General features: G+C 46.0%; 1 protein-coding gene across 1 annotated transcript; it reads left to right on the forward strand.

Annotated features, from left to right (window-relative positions):
* The first annotated feature begins 12,482 nt into the window (after positions 1–12,482).
* On the forward strand, positions 12,483–14,428 carry LOC104437377 (AAA-ATPase At5g57480). Its single transcript, XM_010050317.3, is given in 2 exon segments — positions 12,483–13,235; positions 13,238–14,428. Coding segments are annotated over 2 exon segments (1,524 nt in total). The 5' UTR covers positions 12,483–12,673; the 3' UTR covers positions 14,200–14,428.
* The last annotated feature ends 401 nt before the right edge of the window (positions 14,429–14,829 follow it).

Genomic DNA, 14,829 nt, shown 5'->3' on the forward strand with positions numbered 1-14,829 from the left:
CTGAGGATGGTACGGTGACAAGTTCAAATGTTTAATTCGAAACTCGTTAAGCAAACCATCCACAACTTTGTTGTTCAAATTAGTGTTGTTGTCGGTAATAATTGCCTCCGGCACCCCGTAATGAGCGACAATGTCACGACGAATGAACTTCGCCACATTCCTGGCAATAACATTAACATATGAATTGGCCTCGATCCACTTGGTAAAATAGTCTATCGCCACCAAGATAAAACGGTGTCCATTTGAAGCTTTGGGGTTAATGGGCCTGATCACGTCAATTCCCCACATTGAAAAAGGCCAGGGCTGAGACATTTGGTGAAGTTCGTTTGGAGGGGCATTTATCCTGTCTCCATAAATCTGACACTAGTGACACCGTCGTACGTGCTGAATGCAGTCGAACTCCATGGTCAGCCAATAATAACTGAGTCGCGTGATTTTTCTCACCAAGAAGTGTCCATTCATATGGGGGCCACACTCCCCTTCATGTATCTCTTTCATCAAACGGTCAGCTTCTTTAACGTCGACACACCTTAGCAATGTCGAGTTGAAGGACCTTTTGTAGAGGGCATCTCCACTGGCAAAGAATTTCGATGCTAACTTTATTAAATGCTTTCTGTCTGCTGCTTCACTTCCTTCGGGGAATTCACCCTTCTGCAGATACTTCAAGATGTCGTGATACCAAGGCTGTCCGTCCAGTTCTTCTTCAATCGTCATGCAATAAGCTAGCGCCTAAAGATTTCAATTCTTAATGGTTCAATGTCCAAGCCTCCAGCTACTTGTAACATTGAAGACAAAGGAGCTAGGGCATCAGCGAACTGATTTTGAGACCTTGTCAAATATTCAAATGCTATTTCTTAGAATTCTTTCGTCAACTTCCCCAGGAACTCATGATACGGAATCAATTTAGAATCCTGTGTTCGCCATTCGCCTTTAGTCTGTAAGATGATAAGGGCCGAATCACCATAAACTTGCATCTTTTGGATCTTCATGTCAATAGCAGCTTGGAGGCCGAGAATGCATGCTTCATATTCGGCAGTATTATTTGTGCAAGGGAACGTCAATTTAGCGGCAACAGGGTAGTGTTGACCGTTTGGGGAGATAAGAACTGCCCCAGTATTCGACCCAGCTAAATTAACTGCACCATCAAAGTACATCGTCCATTTGTCGCTTGATACAAGTAAAATTTGCTCCTCTGCATCACTATCCTCATCAGATGTCCCGAACCTCTCGGGACTTTCGCAACATGTCTATGGCGCAACCTTTAACGGACTTCGCCCTGAACTCAATGTCAAACTTTGAAATTAAGATTTACCACTTGGCCAACTTGCCAACTAGTGCCAGCTTCTCCAGGAGGTACCTGATGGGATCATTTTCAGTCACCAACAGGATTCGGTGATGAAGTGTGTATTGCCGCAGTTTGTGCAAAATCCAAATCAAGGCCACGCAAGTTCTCTCAACTTCTGTGTAGTTCATCTCGGAAACAGTAAACTTCTTGCTCAAGTAGTATATCGCGCATTCTCTCCCGTCATTTGGTCTTTTCTGTGCTTACATGGCTCTTAATGATTCATCATGTATGGTCAAGTACAAAATTTAAGGGAATTTTAGGGATAAGGGGTACTAAGACTGGTGCGTGAGTGAGATAGTGTTTTATCTTCTCGAAGGCACCCCGGCACTCGATATCCCACAATCTTTGCGTTCTTTTTCAGGAGCTTGAAGAATGGCCCACGCCCCATTTCGGACAACCGACGGATGAACCTCGCCACATAATTGAGCCGCCCCATCAAGCTGTGGACTTCCCTGGTGGTGGTCGGGGATCGTAAATTACAGATAGTTTTAACCTTTGACGGATCAATCTCTATGCCCTTGTTACTAACCATGAACCCTAACAACTTCCCCGATCTCATCCCAAAAACGCATTTTGTGGGATTGAGGCATAGCTTGAATTTCCGAAGACGTTTGAACAGTTTTTGCAAGACTCCAACATAGTCCTCACCCCGTCTTGACTTTGCAATCATATCATCCACGTATACCTCGATCTCCTTGTGCATCATGTCATGAAACAACGTGACTATGGCCCTTTGATACGTTGCTCCAGCATTCTTTAGATCGAAAGGCATCACTTTGTAGCAAAAAGTTCCCTAAGGAGTTATGAATGATGTTTTGCTCCTATCCTCCTTCTTCATACGGATTTGATTATATCCAGAAAAACCGTCCATGAAGGAGAATAACTCAAATCCTGCCGTGTTGTCAACCAAGAATCGATATGCGGGAGTGGAAAATCGTCTTTAGGGCTTGCTCGATTTAGATCACAATAGTCAACACATACCCTGATTCGCCCATCTTTCTTCATTACAAGCACGATATTTGCTACCCAATCAGGATAACGTGTCACTTCGATAAAATCTACTTTCAGCAGCTTCATTACTTCTTTTTCGATCTTCTTGGACAACTCTGGTTTAGTTCTCCTGAGTCTTTGCTTCTTGGGTGGCATATCAGGATCTGTTGGTAGAGCATGTTCCACAATTTTGGGGTTCAATCCCGGCATGTCGGCATATGTCCAGGCGAACACATCTTGATATTCTTTCAAAAGATTAGTTGTCTTTTTCGCCTTTGACTCTGAGAGACATGCCTTGATCCTTACTTCCCTGACATTCTCTACATCGCGTAAATTTATGGTGATTGTTCGCTCTTTGGTCAACGGTTTCGATCCTTCATATTGATCCCATTCGCGTTCAATCCCCTTCTGATCGTCATCGTCGGTGTCATCGGAACCTGAGAGACTTTCTTCATGCACGTCCGAGTCATATGCGTCCTTATGATGATTATGCATAATGTAATGCTTGAGATGTGATGAGATGAGTTAGAGCAATGCCAACAATAAAGATGATGCATGTCGTTTTTCGAAGAATTTTTGAAGTATTTTTGTAAAATTTTCAAGAACTCATCCTCATATCTTCGGATTTCCTCGTCCTTCTAAGACAGTCAAAGAAGGGAGCATGTGGAGACCTAGGCCTCAGCGACCATCATAGGACTAGTTCGATTTGCCTCCACATGTTCTTAATAAAACACGTGTCTATTTTATTGAATGAGGAAAGAAAAGGCCGTATTTTAACACACACCACCCTCGACCAACGGCTTAAGATCGGGGTTGACCATAGTTCACATTACAAATGACATAAATAGGAAATAAAGAAAGAAAAACTTTGAGATCCCACGCAGGGGAGAAAACATAGAATGAAAGACTAGGCTAAACGAGAACCGCCCTACTTTGGAGGGACATCCATGACTTCAGAGGACTCAGCTTCCTCGCATGACAAGATGGTGCATATGACGTCTTCCTCGAATAGCTCGGTCACACCATAAATGTCCCCCTCTTCCTCGAATAACATCCTTGGAGGTCCTGGAAACGTTTTTTCCAACAACGGATGAAATGGGCCTTGATCGCCCTCACCCTCCTAAGTTTGGGCAATGCGTTCACTCCAATCTTTATACCCACCTCAGCCTCCTCGGGCATTTCGGCCTCTTTGCCTTTCACGGCCCCCTCGGTTGCCACGACCACACTGCTCGCTATGACCTTCTCGCCCATCAACATATCCTATGTCTCTTCTCTTCAAGTTTTTATGAGCTTCAATGGGCCTTTGCACACTTTAATCGTGTGATCCAAGGCCCTCTCCAGGATTATACCCGCTTTCCAGCATAATCTTTCCCGCAGTTATGGCCGGCTTAGACAATTCAGGAGCCTTTGTGAAGGACCCTACAGGCACATGGACCATGGATACCAGCTCGAGGGTTTGAAAGCTGGATTCCTCGGTACACTCAGGCTCCACATAGGGGATGGCTGTCTCGTGGTAGATCTTGAAGTCGGATTCTCCATGGACCGTGATAAGCCTGTTGTCCACCACAAATCGTACCATTTGATGGAGGCTGGAGGCAACAGCACATGCTGTGTGGATCCATGGCCTCCCTAGCAGAAAATTAAAAGCGCTTGGTATATCTAACACTTGGAACACGGTTTGGAAAAGTACATGATCAATTAGCAGCTCAAGCTCAATTTCCCCTATCACCTCCTTCTTCATCCCGTCAAAAGCCCGCACGGTCAACTTGCCAGTATGGATTCTCCTAAGATCAATGCCAAGACGGTGGAGAGTAGCCAACGGGCATATATTGAGCATCGAACCGTTATCGATCAATACTCTGCAAACAAGAGTGTTTTCACGCTTCACCGAGATGTGTAGCACTTTGGTATGATTAGGACCATCGGGGGGAAGATCTTCATCAGTAAAGGAAATTTGGTCTTTCAATAGAATGGCCCCAATGAACTCCTCCAATTGGACTTCATCAATTGACTCTGGCACGTGCACCTCATTAAGGACTTTTAGCAAGATGTCCCTATGCTTCTCAGAAGATTTGAATAATTCCAGGAGGGAGATTTGAGCCGGCAACTTCCGCAGTTGATCCACCACGTTGAACTCATTGGACTTTACTATAGCCAAAAATTACTTTGCCTCCTCCTTGGTCACGGTCTTCTTTTCTATTCCCTTATCAGGTGCGTAACAGCGGCCTGATCACGTGACATCATCTACCTCATTTGTTCCGTAACCCCAAGGTACAGCTTTGGGATCGAATTTGGGAGGATACTCCAGCAGTATCATTCCATCTTCCTCTTGGGGAGGCAATTCAATCATGACCAGCATTGTGTTTCCTCCTGTGACTTCGATTGTCGACATCTCTTCGACCATAAGGTCGATCACTGTGGATTTAGCGATTTCCACCTCGATATCGCCGGCGAGCTCCTCATCGGATAGTTCAATCACCATCGAGGTTATCATAGCTATCACCCCTTCATCGTACAAAGCTGTGGTCTTCGAAATTCCACGCATAACCTTCCTCGCCCGAGACATACCAGCAAAGTTGCAGAAAGATGAGCGGAATGACGATGGCATTGTCACGGATACGACCCTCTCTTCCTCTTCTTAGCGTCTAATTACTCCCATGGCTACCATCCTACAGACGCGATGCAATTTCTCTTCTAGGGTCACATCCTCCTGGCCTTCATAGTATCCCGCTAGCACTAGGGATTCATACAACTCGGAAGCATCCAACACTAGAGGCTGTTGACTCGCCCGCGTGTCCTCGGAAATTGAGTTCACTCCCCCTGCATGATTTGGTAGAGGGTTCTGTTGCACGTTGGGCTGAGCCTCCCTGAAAGTCAAGATGTTCTTGTCTAGAAGCTATTGAACTTTGTATCTCAGCATGTGGCAGTTATCTACATCATGCCCCCTTTCTCCCATGTGGTATTTGCAGGTCTTGGTCATATGGAGCCCGACGGACCTCGGGGGGTTATCTCTAGGTACCTTCTTTGCGACCATCCTTTTTTCGAGAAGCATGGGTAATAACTTTGACAACGGGCGTGGTAGTGGAGAAAACCCCTTTCGAAAGGGTCTCTTGCCATTATCGTATGCTTGTGATGAACTACTTGGAACCATCATAGGCTTGTGCGCGAGTGTTGTGGCTGGTCGAGGGAAATGTGGCTCTTGCACAAGTGCTACTTCAATTGCGGCCTCCTTATCTTTTATTGCTGGGAATTTCTTCGTGCCTCCGGTTGAAATCTTTCCCTTAACCATTGCCCATTCAACTCCTTCACCTACCTCAACTAGCTGTGAAAATGTTTGGCAACCCGAGAATACTAACCCTTGGAAGTATTCAGAGGGCAATGTCTTGAGGAACAACTGCTTCATCTCCCTCTCATTCAAGGCCGGTTTCACTTGTGAGGCCATGGTCATCCACCTTTGTGCAAAGGCCTTGAATGACTCATTCATCTTCTTCTCAACACGAGTCAATTCTTCCCTTGTGGGGGCAAGCTCGGTGTTAAACCGATATTGCTACAAGAACTCATTGGTTAAGTCGTCCCAACTAATGAATTCTTCAATGTCCAGCGTAATGAACCACGTCAGGGCAATGCCTTCCAAACTATCTTGGAATGTGTGTATGAGGAATGGCACGTTGTCCGCATAGTGAGCCATTTTCCTCATGTAATACCTAAGGTGGGTCCTTGGGCATCCCGTTCCGTCATACTTTCTTGTGAACTCAGGCTTCTGGAAATTCTCAGGAAAGCTTGTCTTGGTGTATGGAGATAGCCTATCAGTTCCTTTCAGCTTGTAACCTTGCAAGACACACAAATCGATCTTCCATCTTTGCCAAACGTTTTTCACTCTCTTCACTTAGGCGGGGTGTTGGGTTTTCCTTCGGAGGAGAATCCAGATTAACGATGATTGGCGTGACAGAAGGAGCTTCTTCGGCAATTTCTTTCCCAGGGAGATCAGCAACGTGCGTGCCTCCTGTCGACAGGGAAGCGTGTCCTGATAGCGTAGGAATGGATGTTCCAGTGATAGCTACAGCGGAGGGGCTCCTTAAGCTTCTGGCTTATTTCAAGCATCATTGCGGTGAGTTGGGCTAGCTGGTCCTCCATCTTGGCTATGCGTACGTTGGTGTCATCGTTCTCCATTCTGACTTTTGCGCACGTGCGAATTGGAGATCTCTGCTTGGCCGTGTCGACGATTAGTAGAAGACAATCGATCGGTTAGTACCTGAAGCAAAGGTAGATAAGCATATATAAGTACAAGTAATAATTAGGCAGTTAGTCCACGACAAAGATCTAATCGCCCCAATTTGCTCGTTTCATTAAAAGCCAGGTTGCTACATAATACAAGAAAAAATGCAAAAGAAAACCCTTAGACAACGAAGCTATTTCAAAGACGAAAAGACATTCTCCTAACTCCCAATTTTCAACATCGAGACTTGAGACAAACTCCTTAATATTGCAACGTATGCGAATAAGGTCCTGCTACATATTGCGCTTGACTCAATCTAACTGATGAGGACGACTTCCGCTTGTGGCAGCTCCATTAACTCGAGTTAACTTCAAAGCACACTCCTCGGCTTCCTCGAGCTCCCTCTTGAGGCGCTTGATCTCGGCTCGGTGGGTAATCTTCAATGGCACTTCGGGAATCTTGTGTCTAAAGATGTACTCCTTCAAGGCATAATAGGTCTTCTCTTGCCCCTCCAACTCTTCTTCAGGCCATATCAACTTCCGGGGGTGGCACATATCCCACATCGACTTGACCGACGCGATGGAGTCTTCGTGGTCTTGGCATCCGTCAGGGAAGTTTATTTTGAGCGGGTCCTCCTGGATCGCTGGCGGAAGCTGTTGAATTTCTTGAAACTGACGGGTGACTCGAGTTGGGTAATATTCGATGACTCTAGTGATTCCCAACAAAGGAATAGGTCTAGTAAGCCCACACACGAACCACGCTTCTTGAACTCGAAGCCATTTGGCATGCCATTGGAAATCCTCAGGTCTAGGGTTGGTCATGAAAACTAACCACTCAGAATAATGATAATCATGGGCAAACTTTTTCTTATCTCTAAACTTTAGGATAGGGTGGCTAGAGTCAGAAATGTCGCTCACAGTCATCAAGCTACCGAACCCCTTAATGTGAGAGAAAAACCAAATTTGCAAGAGTGCAAGAGAAGCATGGAAAACTTTGTCTTTATTTTCTTTAAAACGAGTAAGGGAAAGAAAAGTTTCAGTCAAGATAGCATTAACAAAACTCTTTCCCATACATACTTCATGAACTACCCACGCTACGGAAGGGTTAATAGCATTTCTACAATGTGGGAATATCACAAACCTGAAGAAAGCTAATAGGAATATCTTATTCTTTTGGAAAGATGGGACATTTTGAAAAAGCTCATTTAGAAATGAAAATGGGCAGGTTTTGCGATTGGCTTTCAAAACTTTTCTCACATTATATTCCTTAACTTTAAGGAACTCAGATAAGGTTGATGCATGCTCAATTCCTATAGGTGGGCTAACCAACTCCGACACTAAGGGCTTTTCAATGGCAATACTGTATTCCTCCAAGGTTGGAGTGAGCTCGTGATCACCGAATATGAACGTGCAAGTTGCGGGGCACCAAACATGTGCTAACGCTCGAACAACACCATAATGAGTCTCCATCTCCAATAAGGGGAGTAAACGTCCGACATAAGATCGCACCCAATCACGACCAGTTAGATCCAGTCCATCCCATCATGTGCGGAGCTCGGCCTTCGGGGCGGAAAAGATGTGAAGCTCGGGTACCCCCATTGTATGCCAACCAAAGTTACGATAAACCTAATTTGTCATGGACCGACCAAAAAGAAAATGGATAAATAAATTGCGCAGAAAAGAATTTTGAAAAACTTACCCTATTCATTAAGTAGCAATGCCATAGACATGCGCATGGGTGGTGGTTCGATTTCTACTCTAGACGGCTCAAAATGGAGCCATGGGATCACCGGATTGAACCAACAAGGTCGCGGCTAGGTCGGGTTACCCATGACTCCGGCTTTGTCAAAGAACCGACCCGTGTCACGCAGTTGCAGACCGGGGTGGGTGTCTTCGACATGAAGAAAGAAATTTCGGGGTTAAGGTGGGCGACTCGTACTACACGGTTGTAGTCGGAGTGGTATCCACCTCAACACCATCCTAAGTGATCCTAAGTGGCCTAGGTCCGGCAGCAAGTTGTGTGTGCTATGGTGTAGTGCAATGCAAGGGATGCAGGCATGATAATTTATAAGCAATCAACACTTTATACATGAACAATAAACCATACATTTCTTCACCTCCCTACAAGACAAAGGTGAGCAAACACTTCCCCTTATACCTCACATTCTACAAAAACATTTAACACCTTTAATGTTAGGGACGTACTTGAAATCCTCGCTGTCAAACAAAAATATTTATGAACAAGATTAATATTGGCCTAAGTCCTCTAAGGTTTAAAACCAAATCCCCAGCGGAGTCGCCAAGCTGTCACGACCTACCCTCGAGGAGAGGAAACAGGTTTAGAGGTATTGCCTCAAGAGGGGTCTAAGGCCTATGATTAGGTGCAGGCTCTCCCAAGCCCATACCTCGCGTGACATTGGGATATTCTTTAGAATTTTGCACAAAAGGAGTCGCCACTAGCCTATTGGGGTCGGCTAGAAACCACGTGAGGTATGGGAGTGTACTTCACTTCCTACACAACCAGAGAATCTAGGGTCGGGGACTTGATTACATTAATTGATCAATTAATGCCCTTTCGGTACTTAATCTCGTTCATTTTAACCAAATGATTTTTGGCAAGCAATTTGGATTGATTTTATACCTATCCACTAACATACGAAGTGATCATGCAGGTGCACAAACATTGAAATAACAATCATAGTTATCAAGATCCTAATTGTAGTAAAATTAAATACGTGCAATTAAACATAATTAGATATGCAAATTAAACATGCAACATATAATCAAAACACAATCAATTAAATGCCTAATTACACCAAAAATGAAAAACATAGCAATTCCTAACCAAACCCTATCATTTTTTAATTTTCAAAATTTCTTAAAATTTTTTAATTAATTTTTAATTAATTTTTTTAATTTTTTTTTAAAAAAATTTATATATATTTTTTTCGAAATTGTTTTCTTTTTTTATTTTAGATTTTTTTTTTTTGGGACCAGATCGGGTTGGGTCGAGTCTAACTGGGTTCGACTCAACCGGGCTCGGCTTGACCGAGTTAGGCTCGACCGTCCCCGGTCGGGCCTAACTTAACTCAACTTGAGCCTGAGAGTTGGGCCCAAGTGAAAACAGGAGTCGAGTGGGCCAGATCTGGGATCTGGCCCACTCGATGACCTCCCTTGGTTGTGACCGGGTAGTCACGACTAGGGGTGCCGAGAAGACGCATGTCGGTGACGGCCGACCGCCGTGGCCAGGCAGGGTGAGTGGCGCGGCTTCCCTGGCTACAATGGCGTCCCTCCGGCAGTCAGGGGTCCTAGGGCTCCGTGTGGAGGAGCTTCGGAGGGAGAGAGCCCACTTGGGCATTATGGCGAACAGGTAGATGGCATGGGCGAACCAGGAGGCTTTTGACCTAAACCGGACCCGAGGCAAAGAACGGCGGTAACCAGCAAGCAAACAACAACAGACAGGAACCTAAGGGGGACTTACGGAGGTTGGAGCTCGCCCGAAAGGGAAGGAACGAACTCCGGCCAACTCAAGCTCAAAATGCACGCTAGGTATTCGATGAAATGCCAACCTGAGTTTCGACGGGAATGGCAGCTTGGAAGACGCGTCTGCGGCGGTGGCGGCGATGATTGCAGTCCGGAGATGCGTCGGCGGCGGTTGTAGCTGTCGGGAGATGCGTCGACGGCGGCGGCTTCGGTGAGTTCCTCCTCCTTTGGCTCCCTGTTTCTCTCGCTTTCCCCCTGTTTCTCTCTCTGTTTCGCCTCTTGTTTTCTCTCGATTTTTTCTTTCGTCCTCCATTTTCCTCTTTTCGGTGTCTTCCCCCGGCCTCTCTCCGAGATCTCTCCCTTTGTCGATCATTCGGCTTGCGCGTGCGTGTGAATCGGCTCGACCTCTCTTGCTGCTTCCAACGTTCGCCTGCCCCGCAAGATGATGCTGTCTCCTCTGCCCTCTGCCCCTGCTTTCGGCTTCGCCATTTCCCCACGCGAACGGCTACTTTCCGCTTTCCTCTTCGCTGATTCCCCACGCAGTAGACGGTTGAGGGAGAAGACAACAGGGTGGGCCGGGCCGGGCCGGAGGGAAAAAAGGGGGCTGGGCCGCGTGAGGGAAAGGAAAAAGAAAATAGGAGAGGAGAGGGATTGGGCCCGGATCATGCGGGGGGGAGGAATAAAGGGAAAAAGGGTTGGGTCGGGCCAAGGCCGGATCCGACCCGACCCGGACCTACAAGACTCTTCTCTTTTTTAAAGGAAAATTAATAATTAAAATTTTTGATTTTGATTTTGATTGATTTGTTTTTATTTATTTATATATATTTTTAAAAAGATAAAAATTATGTGTCAACACTCCCGGTGTCGGTCGCTTCACCCCGGCGATGGTCGTCAGGTGACGGTTGCCCCGGCGGCGATCGCTTGCCCTTCGTCGTGATCGCTCGCGGAAGAAGAAAAAAGAAGATGATGAATAGTGAGGGCAAAACCGGAAAACGAAAAACCAACGAGGATAATTTGAGAAGAAAAGTTTTTATTTAGCCCCTCCTCAGCATGCCGAGAAGGCTGAAATCCCAAGGCAGCCCCCAACCTGCCTTTGGCTTTCAACCTTGTGAAGGCTGACATTTGCAAATGGGTTTTGAAATTTTTTTGCCAAACACCCTTGCCTTGGCTCAAGGATCTTTGGAGCTTCAAAGTAGCTTCTCAAGGCTACTCCCAAACGCACCCTAAGTGGGGTTGGGAAGGCTTGTCAGCATGCAGGTAAGGCGATGATGTTGTGACTGAACTTTGTTTAATGATAACAGAATCTCCGTATTGCATATTGAGGATCTCTCTTCCCCTATTATGTATTATTATATTTATATATATTGAAATTAGGCGTAGGAGGTCTTGAATGAAAATTTAATGAAATTAGGTGTAGGTCTATTGAATTACACAATTTTAGCGACGTAGTGCTATTTTATATATGTATATATAATATATATACATACCTAATTTCATTAAATTTTCATCTTTAATGTCAATAGTCCCAAAGTTTAGGCGATCAAACCTGTTCACGATAGTAACGCGCCTCAAGCGCTTTTGTGATATTACCATGATTCTTAAATGGAATTGACTCATTCCAACCACGTGTATAAGAGTATTCGGCCCTCTCCCAGTTCTTTCATTTTATAATAAAAGAAAAGTACCATAATCTTTAATAATAGAACCATCACTATGGTGTGGGAAACATTGGTTCTCAATTAATTATTAATTTTTTCTTGCGCGTTTAAACGTTGTTGTCATATTTTTAAATCGTATGAAAGACGTGGTGAAAATACAATGTCATACACCATATCGAGATATTTATATATTCATTGAATAAATTATACTCGCCTATCTATACATTCACTTCTCCCAGAGAAACAAGACAAAAGCATGCCGTGGGTAGCTGGAGGTGGGTGGTGAACGAGTTTTTATGCTTACAGTCTATCCCATCTTTTATATATTAGTCTCGTTTTGTCTGATCTCTTCTATTAACTGTACGTGCTTTTCTCCTCAAGCCTAGGGTGGCTCGGTTTGACATTTCCTACCTATTAAATCCACGAAACGGTGAGTACACCTTGTTGATTTTCTTCTTTAAAACTTAGAAATATCGAACATCATGTCCTATTTTTTTTTTTTTTTAACATACTGAAATTTGAATAACATTTTAGAATTTCACGAGAAAGCAAAAAAAAAAAAAAAAGGGTTCTGATGGGTAGTATTACTGTATTTGTCGATATTTTATGTACTCCGATGTCGAGGCGTTCGGAATTAAACGGGAGTCGAATTATAAAATTGCCGAAAAACATAAACAAACTAAAGTTTAAGACCGAAGGAGTAACAAGAAAAACAATCTTTGACGTTTGCAGTACAGCAGTACAGCAGTGGTCGCGACATAGAGTACATGCATATAAATACCATATCTTTCCTCGGGGCCCCGCCTAAAAGGGGAGAAAGGGAAAAACAATCATTAAACAGTCGAGCCACACGTGTCCTCGTTAAAACACCAGAAGAACCCTGTCACTCCCCAATTCTTTCACACCTTCCACACCCCTTTCCTCTTCATAATCTTCCTTCTTCTCCGGTAATAATCTCAACTTTGACACGGATCGCACAGAGATGGCAGAAAGGAAGGAGTCTTGGACATCCCTGGCCTCCCTCCTGGGCACCCTGGCCTTCTGCCAGACCTTCCTCCAGCTGGTGCTCCTGCCGGAGCTCCGGCACGTTTCCCTCAAGTTACTCAACCGGGCCCTCCGCTGCTTCTCCTCCTACTGCTACTTCGACGTCACCGAGATGGACGGCGTCAACACCAACGAGCTCTACAACGCCGTCCAGCTCTACCTCAGCTCCTTCGCCTCCACCTCCGCCTCCGCCAGCCGCCTCTCCCTCACCCGCGCCCGCAACTCCAGCGTCACCACCTTCGGCCTCTCCAGCAACGACTCCATCGCCGACGTCTTTGACGGCGTCGCCGTCCAGTGGGAGCACGCGGTGACGCAGCGCCAGTCCCAGCCATCCCCGTGGCGGGCCCTCCCCGACGAGAAGCGCAGCTTCAAGCTCCGGATTAGAAAGCGCGACAAGGACCTCATCCTCAACTCCTACCTGGACTACATCATGGGCAAGGCCAGCGACATCCGCCGCAACAACCAAGAACGCCTCATTTATACTAATTCGCGCAGCAACGAATCCCGGGCCGCCCTTGGGAAGCGGTGCCGTTCAAACACCCGAGCACCTTCGACACGTTGGCCATGGACCCGGAGAAGAAGAGGGACATCATGGAGGACCTCCGCGACTTCGCGGCTGGGCAGGCCTTCTACCAGAGGACGGGCCGGGCCTGGAAGCGGGGCTACCTGCTCTACGGCCCTCCTGGGACGGGGAAATCGAGCATGATTGCAGCCATGGCCAATTTCCTCGGCTATGACATCTACGACCTCGAGCTGACCGAGGTGCCCTCCAACTCCGAGCTCCGGAAGCTCCTCATGAAGACTAGCTCAAAGTCCATCATTGTCATTGAGGACATCGACTGCTCAGTCAATCTGTCGAACAGGTCCAAGGCGCCCAAAGCCCCCGCTCCTCAGAGCTACTCTGACCCTGACGCCCCCGATGCTGCGTCTGGTGGCAAGGACTGGAACAATAACACTATGACCCTATCGGGACTGCTCAACTTCACCGACGGCCTGTGGTCGTGCTGTGGGAGCGAGCGGATCTTTGTGTTCACCACCAACCACATCGAGAAGCTCGACCCGGCATTGCTCCGGAGCGGCCGGATGGACATGCACATCTGCATGAGCCACTGCTCGTACCCAGCGCTCGAGATCCTGCTCGATAACTACCTGGGTAGCAAGGGCGAGGACCTCGGCGAGGTGGCGGCGAGCGAGCTCCAAGAGGCGGTCGAGAAGGCCAAGATGACACCGGCGGACATAAGCGAAGTCCTGATCAAGAACCGGAGGAACAAGGAGAAAGCAGTGAGCGAATTGCTGGAGGTGTTGAAGGCGAGAGCAGATAGGAACGAGAAGTACGGAGGGTTGAGAGAGGAGTGCAAGTCGAACAGGGTGGAAGAAGAGGAGCAAGAGAAGAGGGCTCTGGAGAGCCCCGAAGAAGTCAGAGACCGTGAGGACAATTCTGGCAAGAAAGTGGAGGACCAATAAGAGAAGAAGAAAGCAAAATGAGCGGGAAAACTAATTTGTCCTTTCCTTTGTCGACCCTCCGCATTCGTGTCTTATTATGTCTTTTAAATCACCAATAACTCAGCAAAATTGTAAGAAATAGGAATAAAGCTCGTACGACATATTGAGTCTACCCACTTTTGTCGGTATGTCTTGTTTTGTTCTTCTTGGGATGGCCGGCCACATTCATGCTTGCATTAGGCCACCCACCCCACCCCACCCCCTTTAGAGATGTTGCAATGTGCATAGTGTGATTTTGGGTCAAGTATCTTTGTTAATGTGAAAGAATTCTGCTATGTGTTTGTCAAATTGGTTCACACTATTGGATCGCCACGCTTTTCAATCGCCATTCATCTAGACTTTGCATCGCTCTAGTTCTGTCATCCATCATGGTAATTGTTGATATGAGTTTCTCTGCAATGCATTGGCTGTTGGAGATTGGGTAATGTTGGGTTGAGTTTATATATTAATGGGGTTTTATTTTAGAAACTTGTCTTGCTTGCAGTGAAAACATCTTTAGGCACGGTCATGGCATAGCATTGTATTTTGCATTTTTTTTTTTTTCACATTTTTAAATAATTAAAAATCTCATGTCATATCTTGCATTAGGAA

This window comes from Eucalyptus grandis, chromosome 3 (assembly GCF_016545825.1).
Source record: "Eucalyptus grandis isolate ANBG69807.140 chromosome 3, ASM1654582v1, whole genome shotgun sequence".
In the NCBI taxonomy this organism is placed as follows: domain Eukaryota; kingdom Viridiplantae; phylum Streptophyta; class Magnoliopsida; order Myrtales; family Myrtaceae; genus Eucalyptus; species Eucalyptus grandis.